Source organism: Pseudocercospora fijiensis (assembly GCF_000340215.1).
Source record: "Pseudocercospora fijiensis CIRAD86 unplaced genomic scaffold MYCFIscaffold_1, whole genome shotgun sequence".
Classification (NCBI taxonomy): domain Eukaryota; kingdom Fungi; phylum Ascomycota; class Dothideomycetes; order Mycosphaerellales; family Mycosphaerellaceae; genus Pseudocercospora; species Pseudocercospora fijiensis.
Window position 1 is genome coordinate 6,839,183 of NW_006921532.1, and position 23,052 is coordinate 6,862,234.

General features: G+C 51.2%; 11 protein-coding genes across 11 annotated transcripts; 6 read left to right on the forward strand and 5 right to left on the reverse strand.

Annotated features, from left to right (window-relative positions):
• Positions 1-1,966: 1,966 nt before the first annotated feature.
• On the forward strand, positions 1,967-3,340 carry MYCFIDRAFT_192802 (uncharacterized protein; the record flags this gene model as incomplete). The annotated part of the gene is made up of 3 exons (XM_007923434.1): positions 1,967-2,056; positions 2,240-2,479; positions 2,540-3,340. The coding sequence occupies 3 exons, from the start codon at positions 1,967-1,969 to the stop codon at positions 3,338-3,340; spliced, it is 1,131 nt and encodes a 376-aa protein (XP_007921625.1).
• Positions 3,341-4,350: 1,010 nt separating this feature from the next.
• Positions 4,351-7,082, forward strand: MYCFIDRAFT_185271 (uncharacterized protein; the record flags this gene model as incomplete). The annotated part of the gene is made up of 7 exons (XM_007923435.1): positions 4,351-4,382; positions 4,464-4,567; positions 4,622-4,980; positions 5,033-5,465; positions 5,538-6,094; positions 6,147-6,245; positions 7,032-7,082. 7 exons carry the CDS (start codon positions 4,351-4,353, stop codon positions 7,080-7,082), a joined length of 1,635 nt encoding a protein of 544 aa, XP_007921626.1.
• Positions 7,083-7,124: 42 nt separating this feature from the next.
• On the forward strand, positions 7,125-7,931 carry MYCFIDRAFT_87553 (uncharacterized protein). Its single transcript, XM_007922759.1, has 3 exons — positions 7,125-7,225; positions 7,293-7,514; positions 7,571-7,931. The coding sequence occupies exons 1-3, from the start codon at positions 7,175-7,177 to the stop codon at positions 7,850-7,852; spliced, it is 555 nt and encodes a 184-aa protein (XP_007920950.1). The 5' UTR covers positions 7,125-7,174; the 3' UTR covers positions 7,853-7,931.
• Positions 7,932-9,250: 1,319 nt separating this feature from the next.
• MYCFIDRAFT_209877 (uncharacterized protein) lies at positions 9,251-10,143 on the forward strand. Its single transcript, XM_007923436.1, has 2 exons — positions 9,251-9,981; positions 10,037-10,143. The coding sequence occupies exon 1, from the start codon at positions 9,422-9,424 to the stop codon at positions 9,755-9,757; it is 336 nt and encodes a 111-aa protein (XP_007921627.1). The 5' UTR covers positions 9,251-9,421; the 3' UTR covers positions 9,758-9,981; positions 10,037-10,143.
• Positions 9,251-12,387, reverse strand: MYCFIDRAFT_71981 (uncharacterized protein; the record flags this gene model as incomplete). Its single annotated transcript, XM_007922143.1, has 2 exons — positions 9,251-10,281; positions 10,355-12,387. The coding sequence occupies 2 exons, from the start codon at positions 12,385-12,387 to the stop codon at positions 10,059-10,061; spliced, it is 2,256 nt and encodes a 751-aa protein (XP_007920334.1). The 3' UTR covers positions 9,251-10,058.
• Positions 12,388-12,596: 209 nt separating this feature from the next.
• Positions 12,597-14,142, forward strand: MYCFIDRAFT_213380 (uncharacterized protein; the record flags this gene model as incomplete). Its single annotated transcript, XM_007923437.1, has 2 exons — positions 12,597-12,705; positions 12,933-14,142. 2 exons carry the CDS (start codon positions 12,597-12,599, stop codon positions 14,036-14,038), a joined length of 1,215 nt encoding a protein of 404 aa, XP_007921628.1. The 3' UTR covers positions 14,039-14,142.
• Positions 14,133-14,515, reverse strand: MYCFIDRAFT_170287 (uncharacterized protein; the record flags this gene model as incomplete). The annotated part of the gene is made up of 4 exons (XM_007923438.1): positions 14,133-14,167; positions 14,194-14,257; positions 14,288-14,448; positions 14,500-14,515. 4 exons carry the CDS (start codon positions 14,513-14,515, stop codon positions 14,133-14,135), a joined length of 276 nt encoding a protein of 91 aa, XP_007921629.1.
• Positions 14,516-14,596: 81 nt separating this feature from the next.
• MYCFIDRAFT_80083 (uncharacterized protein) lies at positions 14,597-15,344 on the forward strand (the record flags this gene model as incomplete). The annotated part of the gene is made up of 2 exons (XM_007922351.1): positions 14,597-14,923; positions 15,195-15,344. 2 exons carry the CDS (start codon positions 14,597-14,599, stop codon positions 15,342-15,344), a joined length of 477 nt encoding a protein of 158 aa, XP_007920542.1.
• Positions 15,345-16,210: 866 nt separating this feature from the next.
• On the reverse strand, positions 16,211-16,622 carry MYCFIDRAFT_80084 (uncharacterized protein; the record flags this gene model as incomplete). Its single annotated transcript, XM_007922352.1, has 2 exons — positions 16,211-16,480; positions 16,542-16,622. 2 exons carry the CDS (start codon positions 16,620-16,622, stop codon positions 16,211-16,213), a joined length of 351 nt encoding a protein of 116 aa, XP_007920543.1.
• Positions 16,623-19,339: 2,717 nt separating this feature from the next.
• Positions 19,340-20,059, reverse strand: MYCFIDRAFT_201633 (uncharacterized protein). The gene has a single exon (XM_007923439.1). The coding sequence runs from the start codon at positions 20,019-20,021 to the stop codon at positions 19,614-19,616; it is 408 nt and encodes a 135-aa protein (XP_007921630.1). The 5' UTR covers positions 20,022-20,059; the 3' UTR covers positions 19,340-19,613.
• A 799-nt stretch (positions 20,060-20,858) lies between these two features.
• Positions 20,859-21,716, reverse strand: MYCFIDRAFT_87555 (uncharacterized protein). Its single transcript, XM_007922762.1, has 2 exons — positions 21,326-21,716; positions 20,859-21,272 (listed from the first exon to the last, which is right to left on the reverse strand). The coding sequence occupies exons 1-2, from the start codon at positions 21,590-21,592 to the stop codon at positions 21,192-21,194; spliced, it is 348 nt and encodes a 115-aa protein (XP_007920953.1). The 5' UTR covers positions 21,593-21,716; the 3' UTR covers positions 20,859-21,191.
• Positions 21,717-23,052: the final 1,336 nt, after the last annotated feature.

A 23,052-nucleotide genomic window follows, 5' to 3' on the forward strand; every position in this document is an offset into this window, starting at 1 on the left:
CGCATCTCGCCCACAATGCTACTTGTCAGCGATGCCACCAAGCTCCCCGAGATATATACCTAGCTCGTAGAGACGGCCGATTAGTCCTCTTACAAACATCTTCTAGTCTCGTAAAATTTTGTAAAGTAAAGTCTTTGCTTACCTACTAGATTCCGCGATCTTTAAGAAAAATTGAGGGCCAAGAGCGTAAGTAGAAAGTTACAAGCACGAGCAGGAGTATAGGTGTTAAGAAATGGAAAGTGTAAGTTGAGTCTATACCTACCTAACGGGGCTTGCTGTCTCGTTGGGAAACTCGAGGCGAAGAGCAGGAGTAGAAATCTAGAAGCGTAAGCAGGACTTCGGGTTTTGAACGACGGGAAGCGTGAGTGGAGTCTATTTTTACCTGGATGGTTTCGCTATGTTAGTGAAGAACTGAGAGCGGAGCTTATAGGCAGAAAGCCAGGGGAATGAGCAGGAGCTCGAATTCTGGAGATAAGAAGCGTGCATCGTGTCCATTTTCACCTGAATGTTTTCGCCGTCTCATCGGAGAACGTAAGAGCGAAGCTGTCCAGATCTTAACTTATTCTTCCTGTCTGCAAAGGTCTGAACGAGAAGGAAAGGGTAAGCGTAGTCTATGTTCACCCAAAGTTTTTTGCTTTCTTATTGGGGACTTCAAGCTCGAAGGCGTTTGGGTCTCAACTTGCCCTTCCTAAATGCAAAGCTCCAAGAGAGATGAGAAGCGTGAGTAGAATGTATATCCACCTCCCGGTATTCGCTGTCTCATCTCATTAAGAGTTTGAGAGCAATTCTGTTCAGGTCTGTGACTCCTCTTTGTATACGCCATAGTCTGAGAGAAACATCAGTGAAGCAAGACTGCAGGATTCCATACTGTGCCATAATTACTTTTCTTTCTGCCCCAGATTGCTTCCCCAACATGCCAAGTTAAACATGGCATTAAACAACAAACGCAAACCTCCTCCCACGCTCGGAGAAATTGCCGCTAGCCTGCACGCCGAGCTCCTTTGGGGCTATCATCGTCTTCCTATAGTTTTGAGCGAGCTCTGGGAAGCCGTAAAATATGATATCGCTCTGTTTCCGAGATTGCTATGCTTGAATGCTCTCGCGGTAAGTTTTTTTTCCCCAGTCTTCTCGCAATTCGTATGCAGCTAACGTGGGTAGCTTTTGATCTCCTTCATCGCTTTTATCGCACCAATATCGGTCCCGCTGCACTGCTGGAGACGACTATCGAAAATCCTCCACGGTCTCGTGCCGCTTATAACCAAAATCTTCAATAACGATATCAGACACTCTATTTTGGCAAACTCTCGTCAATACCCGGTCGATATCTCACTAATCAGCGCTACGTTCGACGACTTCGAGTCTCAAAGACAAGCTGTAAAGTGGCTTTACGTTGCATCTGGTGCGAGGAAAGTATACACCGATATGCACATTGCAGAAGTCGAGGGTTCGCGGAGATGGTATGCGGGCGAGAATCGGGTCTAGATTTAGGAACCTTTTCGCATCAAGGCTACGAACGTGGTAGATTTTCTTGGCGAGCTTATAATGTGGGCACTGGTTGTATGCCTTGTGGTTTGGTTGTCGAGTGATGTAGCGTTGATTAGAGGAATACAGTTCACTGCTGGGAAGAGCTGCGGGATTGCGAACCTTTTCGGCTGTAAGTATAAGGGTGTCGGCAATGGGACCTATAGGTGTATTCAAAGGGGTGTGATTGGGTGCTAAAGCCTGAGAACGTAGTAAGGCTGTGGGTTAGGCTGTGTATCCACCGCGAATGAGGACATAATTAGTTGAAGCTTACTAGGCTGCAGGTGAGGTTGTCCTTTTCAGTCACGTCCAAAATCCTACCTTTTACTATATACAACTCTTCCTTCTTATAGCGCGCGACATCGCACACAGGAATCGCCGAACATCTGCGAAGCAGTAAACAAGTTAGAGAATAGATCTCCGCATTGCGATCACTATAGCCAACATGTCCAACAAAACCGACTACTTCACTCCCACGCCCTCGCATAATGGTTGCCCACCCGATTGCCTAGTACCCTCCTCTTCAAAGAATCCGGTATGCAGTCAACATTGCGCGTTAACAGTCATGTTCATGCTTGGCCCTAGACTATCGCTACCGCTTACGCTTGAAGCTCAGAACTATAGGCGTCGCGACTCGAGAACCCCCTCGCTAGGCCCGTTGGAATCAATTTGCCTCGATCTAAAGACGAAGTCAACATCAGAGACTCCTGCTATTAAGCCTACGCCGTCCTACAACGAGCTACTGCGAAAATTCCTCCTATTCTGCGTCGCGGTCGAGCTAAACGTCGAAGCATCTCTCGAGAAGGAGGAGTTCTTAACGAAGAAAGAACTCATCCATTTCGTCGAACTGGCCCAATTTTACTGCGGCAAATTCCAGAGCTCTAATACCAAGAACCAGGCCAGGGAGCGCCAACTGCGAGTCACCATTACTAATACCGCCGAGGAAATGGGCCTTGATGTACGCTTCGTTTATTCGATGCTTCCAATTTTCATTGAACTTATACAGCCTCCTTCTAAGGGAGAAGAGATACATGCTCGCGTTCTCCCTCCTTTCTGGAAGTCAACATTAGGCCAGCCTAAGGGAGAAGATGAAGCGTGGAAGCTGATGACCAGGCTTGAAACCTATGATTACTTTGTGCCATGGCTGACCGGCGAACGAATCGAGAATCCTTTGCTAAACCAAGAGTTCAAGGCAAAAATCCAGAATGGCGAGGGCGAAAAGCTGGAAGAAAAGCTCGATATTTCCATCCAGGAAAGAATGAAGGACGCAGCCAAAGAGGTGCAATTGGATGTCAAACAGTGCATTGAAACAATTCACCGCAAGTCGAGCCGTGGCAAGTCTGACAGCGTCACTGGCGTGATAGATGGCAAGAGGCCAGGAGGTGGCATACCTTCCCCGGATCCAGGCACGAGATTGCCTGATCTGACGATCGCGCTCGAGATTGTCGACTTCATGAGGAACCACGACACCGCCAATATTGGTCGACGCGGCGAGGGAAACTCCTCCAACAAGAACACTGAGTTCTGCTCACATGCCAAGATGAGGGCAGTTTGGGAGGTCGTTTCATCTCAGCATGACACCCGATCAGACAGGCGGCGCACAAGGGCGAGAGCGTTGACCGAAAAGATTAAGGCGCGAGGGAAGAGAATAATCTCGAGGCTGAGCTGGTGGAAGCCTCCTACTCCACGTAGATTGTGGACCAATCACCTGGAGCGAAAAGGCGGCCGGGTGAAACGGGCGCGGGGTGAGGTAGAGAGAGTGGAGGCGGAGTTAGAGTATGGGAAGGCGGAGGAGGAGCAGGAGGTCATTGCAGAGTAACAATGGGAGAGGCAAGGCGACGAATGTTCAGGCGTTGGATGACTAAGGATGACTCAGTACTTACATAATCAAAAAGTGGGGAGCCCACTGAAAATCCCGATCACAACATCCACTGGGCAACAACCAACAACCAACAACCACCGCCTCCTACTTCCTGCCCTACGTTAGGTATCATCATATACTGTGCGCATTCGCAAGACATCATCCCTGGCTCATCATAATCTCTCGCTCCATCAAAATATACATGCAGGTCATCTCTCCACTTCCCAATGCGAGACATCGTGGCATATTCTATGGAATGCCTAGACGGACGCTGTTCGCCCGCACCCGTCAGCTTGGAAGGCGAAGCAAAAAGAGAAGAATTGCGTCAGAGAAGCTTTTGGCGATCAAGTGATGCTTAGCTGACATGTATTGCAAGCTCGAACACGACTCCGCCGCTTCCGGTGTGTTGCGCAGTAATCTTCGATGAGCAATGCATATTCTAAGCGCATACAGGGCATACCACTGTGCCGATTGATCTCCAAGAGTGCGTCGTGGGAACGAGTCCAAACGCTGGCATGCAATCAGTACGCAGACGGATGTTAATGGCAGCTGTCGAGAAATGCAGACGAAAATTCACATCTGTATGCCATGCATGCCATTGAGAACGCACCGGCATCACGAGCAGCCGATTCCGGCTCCTGAAGCTTGGCTCAGCTTCAATCTTCTCTCCATCACGCGCCGTGGACGATGACCTCGTGTGCTTACTGCCTCTTCGAGACCACTGTGGTATGATCACCAATAGCGATTGCGCTGCCCCGATAGAGCTGGTATGCCGTCGACATCCGTCGTTACATCGGTTAGGCATGCTCACATGCTCGATCTCATTGAGGAGAAAACAGATGCTACGTACTCACCTATAAGATCTGTCGTCACCTCTTGGGCATCTGACTTTCTGACTTCCTGCTTGTTCCTGAAGACACTGCCTCTGCTCCACGTGGGCCTTCCCTGGATTCCCCAGCTTCGACAAGATGGTCAATCCGCCTAAGTTTCGCGTGCCAAAGTTCGAGAAAAGTGCCTTTTTCACGACTCATGTTCACTATGATCAGTTCAACCCTGGTCACACTGAGTCTACACATGGCAGGAAAAGTTTGACAGATCTGGACTACAGCCCATTGCCGCGCATAACATGGGCTTCCTTCTACATGGGCGTTCTAATCTCTATGGGAGGCTTCATCTTTGGCTATGGCGAGTCATCTTGCTTTGCGTGAACTGTATTTCCATGACTAACCCATCTACCAGACACTGGTCAAATATCTGGCTTTTTGGGTATGCCCGATTTCCAGCGACGTTTTGGTCAATTGCACACTAGCGGAGAACATGCCGGGGAGCACTACTTCAGCAATGTTCGCTCTGGCCTCATCGTTGGCCTGCTGTCAATTGGCACCTTGACCGGAGCCCTGGTTGGTGGACCTCTTGCAGATCTCGCAGGGCGAAAGTACACGATCACTTTCTGGTGCTTCATCTTCTGTGTCGGCACCATCGTGCAAATTGCTGCCACCGACAAGTGGTACCAAGTGATGCTCGGGCGTCTGGTCGCGGGCTTCGGCGTTGGTGCGCTATCGCTTCAGGTGCCTATGTACATGGCGGAGACAGGTCCGGTACGAAGCAGTCTAGATCGCAAATCAACTTTCACTGACTCGATTCTACCAGAGACACATTCGAGGCGCGCTGATCTCCAGCTACCAGCTGTTCATCACCTTCGGTATCTTCTTGGCAGCCTGCATAAATTATGGTTGCTACGAGCATCAGCGCTATAAGGCTGCATCCTGGCGCATTCCCATGGGTGTCGGCTTTATCTGGGCAGTGATACTCGGCGTTGGCATTCTTGCCTTCCCCGAAACGCCAAGATATGAATATCGCAAAGGCAAGACTGAGCACGCCAAGCAGACTATGATGAACGTCTATGGCGCACCAGCCAATCATTACACCATTTACGTCGAGCTTGAGGAGATCGAGCAAAAGCTTCGCGCCGAACAGGCTCAAGGCAGCGCTTTGCAAGAGTGGTACCGAATGCTTTTCGCGCCCAAGATGGCCTACCGGATCCTGCTTGGCATAGGCCTTCAGATGTTCCAACAGTTGACAGGTAAGCTCGCGCAAGGCCACGACGCATGTTTATCGGAAACATTCGCTAACGGTCGATGACCATGGTCAATAGGTGCCAATTACTTCTTCTACTACGGGACAGTGATTTTCAAAGGCACAGGCATCGACAACTCGTTCGTCACGCAGATGATCTTGAATGGCATCAACTTCGGCACGACATTCTATGGTCTATATATTGTCGAGCACTACGGCCGTCGCAGGTCGTTGATGGTCGGTAGCACGTGGATGTTCATCATGTTCTTGATCTTTGCAAGTGTCGGGCATTTCTCCTTGGATCGTGATCAGCCTGATCGGACAGAGTCGGCAGCTACAGCAATGATCGTCATGGCAGCGTTCTTTATCTTCGGTTTCGCTACGACCTGGGGTCCGATGATCTGGACAATTTGCGGCGAAATCTACCCATCGAGGTACCGAGCCAAGGGCATGGCATTCTCGACTGCCTCCAACTGGCTTTGGAATTTCCTGCTTGCTTTCTTCACGCCTTTTATTACTGGCGCGATCGACTTTCGCTATGGCTATGTCTTCGCAGGTTGCAATATACTTGGTGGACTGATCGTCTACTTCTTCGTCATCGAGGGTCAAGGTCGAACTCTTGAAGAGATTGACACGGTAAGCGTCCACATTCCCCACAGGACAAAGAATCGGCACTGACAATCTATAGATGTTCTTGTCCAATGTCTTGCCTTGGAAGTCATCGAAGTGGATTGCGCCACCACCAGAAGAAATCAATCGTATCCGCAGGGAGGCAGGTACTGGTGATGCTGTTGAGGCCCAGGATAGCATCGAAGAAGCGCCTGCTCGTGGCAACGATAATGCCCCTAAAGACAGCTATGAGACGGGAAGCCTTCATCAAGAGAAGGCAGATAATGATGAGGTGATGCCTGCGCCACGAGCCCTGGAGGCTGCTGTTCACAAGGAGACCACCGAGTGAGGGCCAGATTGCATGAAGCAGCAGTAGTTCTGAACATGGCTTACGCTCGTTTCGGGATCATGCAGACGTGGAGGATTATAATACTGACTGGATTTAGCTATGCACTTGCTTCCCTACTTCATTCACACCTCAATTACACTATTCTCGTCAGCTATGTTGACGAGCAAAGCACTACTGACTTCTGCGTCCAAGCTGATAGAGCGGGCGGCTCCCTGGCCCGCAAGCCTTGCACTGCCACCTTCATGCCCTTGGTTAACTCGTCGCCTCGGAGCGTTCGTCGGTTAAACTGGGATTCTAGTCCACTTCTCATACAAATTCTATCAGTGCGTACTTATGCAAAGCGGATCTGACCAACCAGGTCACTCAGATCTTATATGTACAACAGTTCGTCGGACTTAACCCAGAAGGCGGTTAAGGGGATGCCGGGATTTCTTCTTGGCAAGTTTCAGCCTTTCGCGTCGCCAACCAAGCATCTTATTTCCCCTGTCCTAGCCGTCTTTTCCCCAAAATTTCTCATCAAGAAAGACAAGCAGCATCGCCTCCACAGCTCAAGCGCCCACATGAAGCGAAGGATTCTGATCCCTGCATATCATGCCTTAAGCCACCCTCTTGCAGGAGGCCGCCTCTGCATGGCGTGAGGGTAGCGCCGATAGTATAAAAATGTGAGTCTAGCCTCAGCTGCTCTTGTTTGCTACAGCCTTTCCGCTCTGCGATTATTTCGAAAATAGTGGGACATTCTTAATACAGATTTCGATATTATGGCTGTTGAGACGATACCTGTGACGGAGCTTGAGTGGCTCATCAAAGATGTAGGTAGTTCTAGCACTTCAGCTGACGATTCATAGAAGCTAGACAAGTTGACTTCTCATCGATCAGGTGAACAACCATTTCATGGCTCTGTACCACGATGGAGCCTTCACACGTTCCCGAGCTCTCGGTCAGGCTCAAATGCGTTTTGAGCAGTGGACCAAAACTCCACAGGTCATCAGCCCTGGTCCTCCAGTAGCAGCAAAGAAATCCCTTCAACGCCTTTGCTTCGACCTAGAGGATGCGTTGAATGTTCAAGACTCCACAGATCTTGATCGACTCGCGGCTCAGGTTGGTCATCCTTCAATCCCATTCTCGATCAGTAGCTCACGACGCATGGAATCTAGATCTCCGTGTACCTTGCGAATCTCGAGCAACTCCAGACACCAGCAGTGGATGCCACCCCTCATATCAGCGACAAGGACATCCCGCAATCCAAGACGCTGAAGCATCAATACGTCAACAATGAGGCGTCCAATACTTCGAAGGCCCTATACGGCGATTGGATTGCGAAGGACTATAATGGGCCTTTCTCGGAGTTCTCTTCTGTTTATCGTGAGAATAAGGCTAATGATTCTGCGAAAGTTCAGTATGGGGATATTTATAATGGGAAGAGTGTTTTTGATTGATGGGGGTTGGGATGGGAGGTTTTGGAATCTTTGGATAGGTGATAATGAAATGAACACGGTCCGTGGATGTGGGGGATTTAATTATCACGTTTCTGCAGCAAACATGATTCATGTAGGTGGCACGTTTCCTAGAGTGGAAAAAAATGAAGCCAAAATGCAGAGACTCAGAGAGTAGTAGGGACCAGGCTATAAATATGCCAAGAAGCCTGGACCCCGGTTTTCGGCGCGGGTTTGACTTCATGTTTACTGTAACGTTATCCGTTTCTCTCAACCACTGCCTCCTGCCTCCTGCCTCCTATGCCCAAATCTCGAGAGCACCAGTATGTTGCCAATTCTGCGACTCGCACTACGCCCGCGCCCGCGCCCTGTCAACCCATCGGCCCTCGCTCCTATTTGCACCACCCACGCGCCCTCTCTCCCTCCCAAATCCTGCTTCGTTAAGGGCAGTCTTCGTCGGCAATCCCACGGCAGCCATACAGCAGCTTTAAACGGACAGCTATGGCGATCCGAAGACATTGAACTGCTCTCGTCCCTCCATCAGCAAGGCAAGCCTCCTCGAGACATTGCTGTCGCACTCCAGCGCTCCTACACTGCAACTTTGTCCAGGCTTCGTTTGATCAGTCGAACGGGCAGTGCTCCCGCAACCCGAGTCATGCGGTTCTGGACTGAGCAAGAGGATAGTCAGCTGAAGAGCGTGATGCATGATGAATTGAAGGAATGTGATGTCCAAGCCCTTGCGGCCACACTTGGCTTTTCTCGCGCAAGTGTCAAGTCTCGTGTGCTAAGACTACGGCGGGAAGCTGGCCTAAGCAAGGGTTTCCCGCACCGCACCAAGAAACCTTGGACACAAGAGGAATTTGATCGCGCCAATGCTCTTCGCGAGGAAGGGAAATCCTGTGCCTACATTGGCAAGACTATAGGTCGCAGCCCAGGTGGCGTGCACAATCGATTGCAGTACGAACGATTGAGCGGAAGATCTTTCAACCCGAAATACTTCCTATCTGATCAGCACATCGAGCGCATGAAGCTTCTATGCGCTCAGGGCAAGTCTTTGCCAGAAATTCAACAGTCCATGTCTGACCGGCCCGGAATAAGTACTGCTTTTATCTCCCGAATTACTATGGGAGTGAGAAACCGACCTGTCAGAACCGTCCCGAGTCGTTGGAGCCCTTCGGAGATAAACAAGTTGCGCGATCTGGCAGAAAAGGGTGTGCCTCGCAACAAAATGTCAGAGCACCTACCTGGTCGATCAACGGCTTCATGTAGAGGGGCTTTGCAGAGATTTATCGGACCAATTCGATGGTTCAGATGGAGTGAAAGTGACAGGGAGCAGCTCTTGCAGCTTCGTAGAGAAGGCAAGACCGCGAAAGAAATATCAGCTCAGCTGGGCCGGTCTCCGTGGGCCTGTTATCGAGCGCTACATAAAATCAACAAGGGAAAGACTACCTGAAGATGCACCACTTGTGAAAGTGCATACATGAAGGAAAGCATATATCTCTTCGACGCATCCCAACGGAAGCTTTGAGCTACATTTCCGGACCTTGACTGTCATTGCGACGAGGCCACATCATGCGACAGAATGGATACCGCCACAGCATTCCATTATCACGCTGCGTTCGAACACCCAAGGCACACATGCGAAAACGACAGATCGTAAAGTTATGCGCTTCACAACTTCTACGCATGCCTTCTGTTCTGACCATCTGTCCAACGAGACAGCGCAATGAGGCAGGATTCTACGGGGTGTCACCTACAGTACACACAAGAAGTGCAGGGGGAACGGATTGCGAACCGCAGCCATCCTCGTCTTCAAATGTAGGAATCTTTTATTGGGCACTGTTTGGCGAGAGTACATTTGAGAGCAGACCTCAGTGCCCCGAAGGCCATGAAAAGAAGGCGCCCTAGAGCGGGCTCCTCTACGCAAGTGACACCCTGTAGTCGAAGGGTAGAACACCGGCATCGGCAAGTTGCAGTCGCGTTGAAGGCCATCTAGCGGCTCTCCCAGTGGCACCAACGAGGAAGCCACAGGAAAGGGATTCTAAGGCGAAGGCGTAACACGTGAATGGCCCAAGATGCACATGCTCAATGAATGCCCTCTAAAAGAACGATATCGACAATTCCGCAAAGAGGTATCTCTCCCAAAATCCCTAGCAACGCCAACCGACGATCTCATCATCATTAAAGCATCAGCATCAAAACCACAAGCCTACTCTTCCATGGCATCAGGATCAGCTTCGGCTCCCAACCCCGCTTCAGCCTCTTCAGCTTCTTTGAACTCATGTTCAAGCTCCACCGCAACGAAATCTTCATACTCCTCCAACTTCTGCTGGATATGGATTTTGAAATCCACGACGTATTTGATCATGCGTTCGAGCTCGGTGTGCAGTTCTTCTCTGAGCTCTGCGGCGCGGAAGGTGAGTTGTTCGTACCTAGAAACAAGCACAGGTTAGTATCATATCTCATCGCCTGCTGCGTTTCAAGGGTTGGTTGGTTGGTACTCACTCAAGGTTCACGTTCATCTCCCTTTGCTCCATCAATTGCACGCTCTCTCCTAGCGTTGCGCGCATCTTGTTGAGCTCTTTTTCCATCTTCTCGATTTGAGCTTCGGAAGCCATGGATTGCGCGCTGGTGATTTCGCGCATCTTCTCAAATTCTTCTTGAGCAGCTCCAACGCGATGCTTCAGGGTCTCGAGTTCTGCGAATTTATCTTCGAGCGCTTCCCTCGTCTTATCGAGCATGTCGACCTTGGCCATGTCTTCTTCTAAACTGGCATTTCTTCGCTCGGAAATCTCTTTGCGCAAATCCTGGAGTAGCCGCTTTGTGGCTTTGAGATCAGGCGATGGCAAGAGGTGCTGGGGTTGATAGCCGTTGTTGGAATCTTGCAGGAGGCGGTCGGAGTCGTGAGATGCTGTTCCAGATGCTGTGAAATCCGGACCATCGTTGACTCGCAAGCGAAGCTCGTAGTCGTTGCCGTGTGCATTCGAGGCGGTCGCAGGTATTATGCCGATCTGATATCCAACAGCATTGTACCTCTGCACGCTACCTTCCAGCTCGTCCAGCTTCGCGCCAGTTTCAGATTCTTTCTGCGCTGTTCTCTCTTTGGCTTCCTCCAATCGCGCTTGTGTCGTCTCGACCCCCTTCACAAGTCGTTCTCGCTCGCTGTTCATGCGGTCGATGTCCTGTATCGACAAACCTTGCTCATCGACTTTTCGCTGAAGATCAGTCCGTTCTGCTTCTGCCTCCGCCATTTCAGCCTCGCACTTCTCAATCTCCTGTTGCAGCAGCTCAGCTCGATGATTGTACTTCTCCACCTTGGCGTCCATGCTGGAGTTGTATTGCTCAAACTTCTGCTTGTCCTCTTCCAGAATCTTGATCGTCTCCTCCAGCTTCGCTAATCTTGGAGCGGATTTGCTCAGCTCATCAATCTGGTCCTGCAGCGACTTCGACTCCGCTTCCAGCTGCTTGACCTGTTCTAGATTCGCAGCATTGGCCTGCTCGAACTTGACTGCCATGGCTTGGATATGTGGTTCTATTCTTCTCTTTGCTTCCTCTTCCTCGTCGTCATCATCCTCAATGGAGAGCCATTCCTTGTATGCTCCCGACAAGAAGTCAAAGGTAATTCGATCAGCGCTAACATCAAATCCAGCCTCGATGCACGCATCGTCCCAGATACCTGTACTGTACTGCTCCATCATTTTCGCGAGCTGCATCATCCAATATAAAAGTCCCAAGAATGTGTGCCAATTATTGCCTCCGACTGCTGCAAGCTGACTTTTTGAAATATTCTTCTCGAACGGGTATCGCATCTGTTTCAGTAAAGGCGGGACTTCAGCGTCGATGTTCTTCTGGAAGCGGTATGCTGGGTCGATCTGGTGGTACAAGAATTGGAACATCAGGTTGAAGTCCTTCTGCGTTGGACTTGTCATGGTCTTGTGTGTCAAGCTGTGCTTCATGTCCATTTCGAAATTGCGTTGGGTAAGAAATTCCATGATTTCCGTTCCCATCACCTGCTGCACCTGCTTGTCGCGTAATCGTCGTGGGTCGGTGGGGATGCCATTGACAGGCGGAGCAGTCGCGAAGAAGCTCTGATGTCCTGCAGGTCCTAATCCTGCTGAAGGTCGTGCACTGTAGACACTGCTTCGCCTCGCGGTATCTTGGAACTGAATCGGATGTGCTGGCGTGCTCGAAACAGGCGCGAAGCTCTTCCGTCCGCCTGTGCTCGAGAAGAAGTTCTGTGTATTCGGTCGCTGTACTGTAGAAAAGCCCATTCCTGCCAAGTTGTCGCCAGAAGATGATCTGTGGAACATTGGTTGAGACGGCCGCCCTGGCGCCAGACTCATCCTCGAGCCCGATGTCGAGCGCGCATGCGTTGTCGTTGCGGGCACCTGTCCAAGTCCCGAACTCGATCGTTTCATCGCGCTGGCTGGCATTGGTATTCCAGTAGTTGCATTGTGACTGAGAGGCGCCAGCGATTCGCGCTGCCTTCGCACACTGAACAGTCCTGGTTCCTGCGACATTCGTTTCTGCGCAGACATGGTTTGGGTTTTGCGCACTCTATCGCCGCGCGTTTCCCAGCGGCGCAACGTCCAAGAAGTTTCGTATCTGTGGGCAATATGTCGCAACTGATCTACTGTCTCATTACGAATGGCAGTTGTTGAGCGATCGCAGTGTGTATGGCCGGTTGTGAGTGATGTATGAAATTCGGGATGTCGTTGCCCAGCGGCGGACGCGAAAGTAAACAAACATGCTTCCAGGATCACACGGAAAAGCGGAGACCGGGCCGTCATGCCAAGCTTCTCAGGTGGGGCCAAGTGAAGGCTGGGAGGGCCGACGACGAACCTCGGGATCTGCATGTACGCTCTCTCTACTGCTACTGCTCATCACGCGCGCGCGACTGTCTACTCGCTACAACAGACTCTACTGTGCTACACAGAAATAAGCAGGACTCTCTACTTCAAGGTCTTGAGATTGGTGGCTCACAGCAGAGATGACGGTCCGCGAGGGCGTCGTCAAAGATGCCTTAGTCTGTTCGTCTACTCTCACGCTGCCATGCAAACCACCCCATACTAATGACTGGCAGTCCTACAAGACGAGCAATCCGCGCAAGCACCTCTTGAACAACGAATCGACTTCCTCAAATCAAAGGGTCTTACCCAAGAAGAAGTAGATGTATCCCTCGCCCGCGCCGGCTTGGCCGCACCGGCATCAAATGTAGCGTACAGACAACCTCCGCAGCAATACCAGCAACCATACTATAATCAAGGTTACCCACCCCAATGGCCTCCTCCGCAACCCCCGCAGCCGCAGCGAGACTGGCGAGATTACTTCATCGCTGCGAATGTGATGGGAATCGTGGGCTACGCAATGTACTGGACCGCGAAACGCTATGTCTACCCTCTGATCGCTCCCCCAACACCTCCGCAATTAGAGGCAGACAAGAAGTCTATGGATGATTCTTTTGAAAAAGCCTTCGCATTACTGGACCAACTCTCCACTGACACGAGAGAGCTTAAGGAAGCAGAGTCTGAGCGAAAGTCACGTCTGGATGCAGCTTTAGGGGAGGTGGAAGCTGTAGTGTCTCGCATGAAGCAAGCGAATGAAGATCGCGAAATGGAGTCGAAGAGAATAGCAAGAGAATTGGCCGAAGTCAGGGACAGCATTCCAAGAGCATTGGAGAAGGAAAGAGAACAGCAGGATGGCAGGTTGAAGGACCTCGTAACGGAAATGAAAAGCTTGAAGACGCTGGTTGGGAACAGAATGCAAGGTGGCGGAGCACCACCATCGCAATCTCGAATACCGCCATCGTACTCTTCACAACCGCCAACGAATGGACATGTGCTTGGCAGTGGAGGCCCAGTCAATGGCGTGAGTGCCGGTCAGCAAAGTGCACCGGTACCAGAGCAACCAGCTCGCGCGGAGACGACCAGCAGCACGAGCAACGGTTCAAGCACGACATCTTCGCAGTCGAGCAATAATTCAATGTCTGCCTTCTCCGCCACTTCCACGCAAGAGCGATCGCAGACTCCTTATAGCAGATTGCTAGGTGGCAAGGCTGCCATACCTAGCTGGCAACTCGCTGCCAAGAAGAAGACGGAGGAGGCGAAGGCGGAGAGCGGTGCCTCCACGCCAGTGACGGCCGCTGTGGAATCGGGCACTGTCGTTGATGTTGTCGACGGACAGTCATAAACCAAGCAGCCAGATGCATGCAGTCGAACTAGCACGGACTTTATATAAGCATTCAGTGGCACTGAAAGCGGTATGTGTTAATATCAAAGATGATTCAGTGTGCTAAATTAGCGCTGTCGATATTCTGTCCTCTCGAGTCCGCAGTGCAGTGCCACCTCTGTATCTGATATTGCTGCTGGCATTGCCCATATGCGCTGGATGAGGGGATTTCGCGATCAACTGAGGTAGCTCTTTCCAACTTCACTTCACTGACAGCTGACAGTCCGCGCTAGCGCAATTATCCCTGTTCAGGGTCTGGCGACTTGGACTTAAATGGCGACTTCGAGCTTCGACTTCGACTTCAACTTCAATAGCGCCTTGGACTTTAACAGCGCCTTGGACTTTGATAGCGCTTTCTACTTTGATAGCGCCTTCGATTCAATCATCCTAACTTTATCCTGGATTACTACGAATTTCGCTACCAAGGTCGATAAGCATAGTCGTAATCTAGCTCAATAAGGTATTTGTCCTGATCTTCTACGCGCTGGCCTATACTGATTGTTTTATTCAAGGATCAACATGGCCGACCGTAGTGCTGCAAGCCGCACCTTTTGCGTCACTGAGCTGCTCGAAATGATACTTGTCAATCTTGACGTCAAGGACATTACCAAACTCAAACGCGTCTGTAAGGACTGGAAAGAAGTCATCGCGACCTCGAAGCAGCTTCGGCAGATCTGCTTCCTCGAGCCTATCGAGCCGACTAGAGCGGTTGTAGGCAGTGTCAAAAACTTCTGGGAGTACAGCGGATTGAAGATCGTGTCGCTGGCGAACAACCAGGCTCACGAGCAGCGTAGCATGCTGTCGCTGGCGCACAGCCAGACTCACGAGCAGTGTAGCCTGGCAATTGTACAGCAGCATCCCGCATTCAAGGTCCCCTACACGTATCCTCCACGCCTTGGCGACATCAGAAAATCAAGAAGACCCCAAACCTGGGGAGGAGGATTCCAGACACGACCGCAAATTGGGAGCTACTACACCTTCTCCGAAAAAATGATCCAAGACTTGCTACGACAAGGCCCAGAGCTCGATAACGTCACGCAGCCGCCCTTCCACGTCGTCTTTATATCCGCCAACACTATGGATTTTGGTAAAGTTGTTGCATTAGATTGGTCAACAGAGGAGAACCGGCTTCACATTTGGGAAACTCCGAGAATTTGTGCCAGAGAAGATGCCCGAGGGAGAGCACGATTACGTGTTCCTCGATGCCCCAGGCATTCTGCTGGACAGTCTTCTCGAACAAGTCTTCAACCGGACTCTCGATGCCTGAGTAATGGCAGAGAAGAACTGCCTGGTAGGTCAGCGGTTGTTTGAGATACGCATGGGATATTGAGATGAGCTTGGTCGTGAGATCTGAGAGCAGGCCGGGAGAAGAAGCATCAGAGGGTTCAAAAGTATCTTATGGCGATGTGACACATAGAGATGGCCATCCAGAACTTGATATGCAGACCAATGCCACGATATCTCATCGATCCCATTGTCAATTCTTGGTCAGCGATGTGCTGTAGCAAAGTGTACGAGTCGGAAACACATCGACAGTTCCCTTCTCAGTCCTCTTCATGCGGGAGCATTCGCTAACGAGGAAATGAACGACTGAAGCATAGACATTCGCAAAATTTCTAGAATACACATAGCACATGGGTCGAGTCTCCAGCGGCGTGATTAGCACAATAGAGAGGTTAGTATCGCTTTAACTCAAACCCGTCGTGCGTAAACTCCAAAGCACTTGGTGTCGTCGAGCTGCTTGAAAAGTGCTCGTCTGCCTCGACTTGCAAGTCTCTCGCTAATGATCTACCTTCCCTGAACTTCCATTATACGAGAGTCTAGGCGCCGATGGCAATCAACAAGACTGCGTACAGAGAGCTGCCACCTGCCCATATCAGCTCTCACGACTGGACGACTAATACCGCTGGTGGATTCGTTTCATGAGATCCTAAATGGCACAAGAGGCTCGCTAACTCGGAGGACGCTTTCAAATCAACAGTTGATACCGAGGTGTTTGATACGTTGAATCCCCGAAAAGCACCAGCGTCCATACTTACACAAGACGTCTCGTGGCCGTTGATACTCGCAACCTCACCACCACCACATCAGCCTCCCTTCCCACCCATACACAAAATCCCCCCCATCAATCAATCAATCACCCAAGCCATCCCTCCTAATAACAATCTCCCTCCACAGCATCCACCTGATAATCCAATTCTCCTCATTCCCATTCCCCATCCTCCCACCTTCATACACATCCCTCGTCTCGGGAAGTGCAAACTGCCAAATCCTTTGAATCTCAAATTGTATCGCCGCCTCCGACAGCATCGAAGCCAGAATCGTATGTCCATTGAACTCAGTAGTTCCAGGCGTGGATCTCGCGGTCAAGGTCATTCGATCTAGACCCGCGGTTGCTTCTTGCTGAGGGAAGGGCGGCGGGTGAGCTAGGGTTTCGAATGGGCGTGGATGGTGTCTTGCTTACCCTCATGAGGTGATATGTCTGTTGTCCTCGCTCGGAAGTCTGGTCTAGATTGCAGAGCGTGAAGAATTCTGCTTCGGTCATTATTGCTTGGGGATCATGTTCTTGAGTTGGGGGGATCTGCTGCCGCATTGAGATCATTCCGATCGGGAGTGGATTCTTGGAGGTGTTGTTGTGCGATTTTGCTCCAGTGTTTCTTATTAGTCGCTGTTTCGCTACTGTCTTGACGTTAGATCTCGGGCAGTTGTAGTCGCGGACAGGTCAATGGCATTTCGCTGACGTTCACTTTTCTCTCATGCAAAGTTCAGGAGCCGCAATTATAGGTAATGACAGCTGAATTATTGACCGTGAGTCGTGCAGGTCCCAAACAAGCATCTCGCATATCGGCAAAGTTATCTAAGCAGTAAGTTTTTTTTTCTTTTCGGTTGAGCAGGTCGCGATTCATTTCGAAAGCTGCAAAAGTGGGACCATGCGTCGACGCTTCAACACGGAGCTCAACCTAAGCTTACAATTGTGAGTCTGTGTCCATCGTCTGAAACGCGGCAATGGATGTTTCTTTGCATATGCATCCTACCACTGCGATGCCATATTTGAATTCCGCTATATAAACTGCAAAGTTCGCCATGTTGTAGGTTACACGGCGCCGTCCGGGTTATCATCGATCTTCTTTGCTTGCTCCTTCTCACGCGTCACGTTGGATCCGCGGCTGCTGATTGCGTGCTCTGATTCAATCTGCTAACAGTTCCAACATGTTCATCATTCGTAAAGTCGTCTCCGTCCTTTGTAAATCTCAAGATCCTGACTCGTTCTCCACTAGGCTGAGTCGCGTGTCCATGCTTGTTGCTGTCGTCGCTACCCGCTGTTTCGGTACCGAAGATTTCCTCGTCCCGAAGTCGTTGTGATGCCCATGATCGATGGAGCTCTGCTTTGCTCAGGAAGTGATGGATGCTTCTGGACATCGGGGCAGACGCCGGCCGTGCGAGGAATGTCGGTAGCGACAGGTTCGTGAGCACTGAGGCAGAACTTGGGAGGCTTGCTCTGGGCAGCATCTGCACACATCTCATGGAGCACGCGGAAGTGTCCACATTCTAGCCAGGTGATCATATTCACAAAGCACATGGTGCCAATGCTGCTCAGAGTCCGTTAGAATAATGTTGCCGTCTTTGCAGCAGTTGTCTTACACGTTCAGCCTTTCGCGTTCTGGAAGACTCCTGTATCGTGTCAAGTAGCGATGCACCTGTGGAGATTCGGGTGACCATTGACGAGCGGATGAGCAGCCCAAACAATGAAGCTCATTATCTACGAGGCTCTTATAGCCATCGTGGTATCGCGGACAACAATTTCCCCTTAGAAAGCCCGCGCTGATGCCCCGATGATGAAATCCTGTGATTCTGCCGAAGCCTGTCCCAGGAAGTAGGTATCATGTGTTCCTGAAGGGCATCTGGACTTGTTTGACCGGACTTGATGTCGTCCTAGCACCAGGAAGGGACCATTGAGCCGAGACAACCCGGAAGCCCGCCCGTACACAACAAGGGTTTGCAGGGATCCTTGCTACGAACCAGACTGCTCGCAGCCTCTCTCCTCGCAGACATTGTCGTGATCAGCAGCACTGTTGGCATTGTTGCACTCTGTTGCGCACGTCATTCGTGACGTCTTCCTGTCTTCGAGACGATCCGACGAGATTGCGGCCGAGATTGAAGCGGCTCTCCTCATGAATCCATGATACAGCAATCAATTTCCCTGTTGCTGGTGAGATCATCGCACAAGGCTGAAGTCCGGGGTAATGTTCGGCTACATGGAGTATTCTATTTCGCCGGGGGCAAGTCTGCCGTAGACGAGCAGCCTGGAAGCTGTACACCGCGCATGCTTTGCCTCGCCAATGGCAAAAGGGTGAATGGGATGTGACTTGGCTTGCGTAGACCATGGATCGACAGTCGAGACAGCAGGTCGACACGTGCATAGAACGTTGGAGCATGGGCAAATGCGTGTTGCAGGGAGCCACTGGCACGCTTCTTGTGTTGAAGGCTGAGATCGTTTCTCCAGAATCGGACTTGGATCCTTCACCAATCTACGTCCGAGGGCCCAGAAACATGCGAGTTGACACTGTGGAGGAGACGAAAGCCAAAACATCCTGATCCATCGCGAGCTGAATTTCCTCCATTCTCGCCTCGGGGACCATATATATACGAGAACGTCTGGAGAAGCACTTTCATGCTCCGAAACACATCATGGTATGCGCTCTCATCAAGGAGTGAGGTTCAAGCAAGAAGTCAAGCTGCCTTTCTATAAGTATCTCTTGGCCCTTCGCAGGTCTCGATCTGGCAATGCCGATTCTTGTTAGGCTCGTGTCGATGGCGGTCTAACGCGATGCATGTCGAGACAAGCTTTTGGCTGTCAACGGGGTCTAGGACTGCCGCGATGTCGTGCATCCTCGTGCCCAGGAACTGCGAATCGTGGTCGGTCTCTACAGGCTAGTGTGATTAGAGGCCACTGCAGGGCGGGATTGCCGGGCACCCGCACATCTTGCTGAGCGAGGATGTTGCAGATCAAGGGGTATGAGAGGCGGCATTTTGCCTTGATATTCGTGGTCGATGTTGTTTTGTATCCTCCAGCCTGCTTGCGACTTCTCCACACACACGCGATTCCCAGCCTGAAGCAATGGCCACATTTCGGTGGCGAGCCATTCTTTGCTTCCTCGCATTCCTTATTACGTGTTACGAATGTATAAGACAACCCCCCAAGTCTCCTTCAAACTGCGCGAACGCGACCCTGGACCGTACCACTTTCGGGACATGGCCATTGGATCAAATGGATTTAATGAGCAGACTACCGAAGGCCACGCTTTGCAGCGCCGCTTGACAGTCATAGATGCGCCGACGATTGTCATGTTGATGATGGCAGATGACGCCGCTACGAGAAGAAGATTCCCCTTGAGCGGGACACAATCGTCGCACAGAAAATCATTCAAGTTCTCTCCCTCTGCCAGCGAGGATAAGCCACTACGCTCCCAGTCTTTCCAGATCCTCTAGACTTGAGAGGATATGAGTGGTCACAGCAATGCATTCCAGCTGTCAGTCAAGCCCGAGAAATTTCGCACCTCCCTTCCGCAGCACGTATGAGGACTGCCCGAGCCTTGTCGACCACTTCACCAAGCGTTACACCTTCCTCCACAACGATATCTCCCAGCTTCGCCCAACAATGCGCCCAAACAATGATCTTCACTTTTCCCTTGACGCTGGAGAAGTGCATGTGACGCCACGACTCGTTCGTATCAAGATCCTGGCCAGCCAAGAATCTCTTTTGAAGGTAAGACGAACGATAGTCTGGTTGGAAGACGTAGTCAATGCAGGAGTCGTAGCCACGGTACTTTCCGATCTGGTGGAAACCGATGAAGAACGATGCCATTGTCGCGCGTTGAATGGGTCTGGGGAGAAAGAACATTTCGCCGTTCTTGCTTGGTGCTGCGCAGAGTGGTTTGCACATCTCATCTCGTAGCTTGTGCGATTGCTGGACGGTGTCTTTGAAGGTGGTGCTGACTCGCTGTACGGTGAAGAGATCGCAGCGTGGCAATGTGAGCATGATTTTCTCAAGTAGTTCGACGATGCCGAAGACTCTCTCCGCAGCTGTGATGTTTGAAAATGGCGGGGCCATCTATGAAGCACTGGGTCAGCGATGGCATGTCATCCAAGGCGCCAGCGACACTCACCGTCGAGGTTGTGGGACTTGGTCGCCTGCCCCGTCATTTGAGGTGGTGTTTTGTTGTGATGGCATCGATGAAGCCCGCTGGCTAGCAAGCAGGAAGTCGCGCTAGTGCATCAGCGTTTCACTTGCTAGAATGGCAAGCACCACAGGCTAACAAGTCGCTCCATACGGTGGGTTGCTGATGTCAAGTTGCAAGAAGAACCGGTTCTGACGGACAGCTTACGAACGTCAAATGGCCACTACAGCTAGTATTGCGAGAGCAGCCATGCTCGCCAACACGACTTCCCTGTTCACTGCTGCAGCTATATCCTCTCCTCTATACCTGAGTACTGCTTCAGCCGGACTATCTTCTGCCGTGAATTAGAATTCGAGTCTGCCAAAGAACAATGTTGTCTCTCAAGTCTCGATTCGCAAAACCCTGGCCTGAGGAAGCAGACTTCTTCGTTTGCACCCAGTCGAAGTTACAGTCACAAATTTGATAGAGGATCGCGACCGTCCGACTCTTGTGGACAGACTCTCTACAGGCGTCCACGAATCTGCCCAGCCCTCTACCATGTAGGGGCTACGAAACACAGTACACTTTAGATGGCGAGAAGAGTATGTCCGGGAAGTTTTGAAGCAATGCCAGAGGATTCATAGGCCAAGTGAGCTGACCGCATTGCGAGACCTGCTTCATGCAATCTCTGAGGTCTCGAAAGCATTCTCGGTGCCGCTACCGTGCGGGCTCGATCGCCAGAATGCCGAGACCCGGCGCTTTATTGAAAAATCGCGCCATCGACTGGCGTTGACTTCGTGGGATAACGTCCAAGCCTCGTTGGCCTCGCTGCCGGGTCTCATCGAGAGGGCGCCGCAGAAATCGTCATGCGCCTTGATACTGAGTTTGTGTACTGCTCAGGTCATCATGAACTCGTTCTACGTGTCGTCATACTGCAGCGTGGGTCTCAAAGAAGTTCAAAACACGCCGTCGTGCTCGCCTGGGAGTCGTTTCACACGTTTCTGCTCCCAATTGTCGAGATCTTTAGCAGCCAATTTCTGGGTTCTTATCAGCTGGTGTCACACCAATGATACCTACATTGCCGACTCACATAGTACTCCTCTTTCAAGTCTATCCTCCTCTTATCCTTCCCTAGGCCAAGCTCCTCGTCTTTCGTCAATTGCCTGACCTTCCGATCATGTCGTTCGTATCGCAGGGCTGTGGCGGGGGTGAGGAAGAAGCTCCCAAGCAGCATGGTGGCTATGAATGGGAGACCGAATAGCGCGAAAGGATGCCGTGCAAGTGCTGCGCGATATCGTGCTGCGATTGTCGATTGGTAGGATGCAGGCCGGAACTTTTTGGATGGGAAAACCGGCATGATGAGTGGAATGGCGTATAACTGCGTCAACTTATTGGGATTCGCTCGGCCGCTTGAGCGTCGTAATTGACTAATTCGCTGGGTTTGAAGAGTTTCGTGACGACTTCAGGCTGTGGCGGAGTATGTTCGAACAGAGAGTATTGTGAGCATCGTGAGACACCGTTCATGAGTTCAAAATCAGGTTCACTTCCCGTCTTCGCCCGGCCGAGATCCGAACTTCCGAAGCGCGCGCTTCCTCTCCGCGTTTCGCGAGACACCGATCTGCCTGACTCCATCAACACACGAAATGCGTTGATACATCTCAGCGCGCCGGCGACATGGCTCGCCGAACTCATTCGACGACACATGGCTCCTATGCCAATGGCAACGGGCCTCCGCCGTCTACTTTGGCAGCACAAATTGTCCAGAACCAGACTCGACCGCCAACGAGCCAGCCCAAGGACGACAGTGCAGTATTTCGAGGTCTCTTGCACGAAATACTGCACAATCAAGGCGCCCAGGAGCCAGATGTCAACGTCAACGCCCAACTCGTGAGCGTGGTGGTCCAGGCTGGTCTGACTCCTCTGACGGCCGACAATCCGTTCGCAGATTGGGATGTTCTCCTCCAGCAGGCTGCGGACAGCATTGCCGTCATCGAGACCACCGTCTCGCGGCAGCCCGAAGTCTTGCAGGCTCGACAGTCTCCCAGCGAGCCACCTCTCGTCTTGACTATTCTGCTTGCATTGATCGGCATTTGTGGCCGTCCAAAGTGCGAGCATGTGCCCTCTCGAAGGCTCCTTGAATCGCTCTTGTCGTCTCTGGGGTCGTCTCTCGACCTCTGGCAGCAGGTGTTTGTACTCAGAAGCGTGCTGCAGGACTGTGTGGACGGTATGTGGATCTTTATTGGTAAGTGGATTCTGGCTCATTTCATTTCACAGAAATTCTCAGCATCTGCGTTGAATCACAAACATCAAACGATGGCATAGACTTGAAATTGCCACCGGCTAGGTCCTTTTCCAAGTTGTGCTCGAATACAGAGAATAGTATCACAATGCCGCAGGGAAACACTACCTCCATTTCCGACCCCACCAGAGCGTTTTTGGTTGCCCTGGAAATCCTTCAAGTCGAAGCATTAGACGCATTCTGGCGGCAGGATGCATATCTTCGCGCACAGCAAGTTCTACTGGGCCGCAGGTCTGGATTGCTCAGGATGCAGCTTTGGGATAGAGCGCTTGAGCAGCTTTTGCACGCACCCTTCAATTGGGCCCTGTCCGCAACCCTCATCGAAAAGATCGATACGCTGCAGCTTTCAGCTTCGAATCAGAAAATGTTGGCCTCTGCGCTTCTGGATATTCTGGGCCAAAATGCACATCTTGCAAAGGACGCCATATTGACGGCTCTACGCTCAATGACCAGCAGCGAACATTGGGCTGGGATGCAAGAAGATCTTAAAATTGCGATCGCGACCTGGTATGGCCATT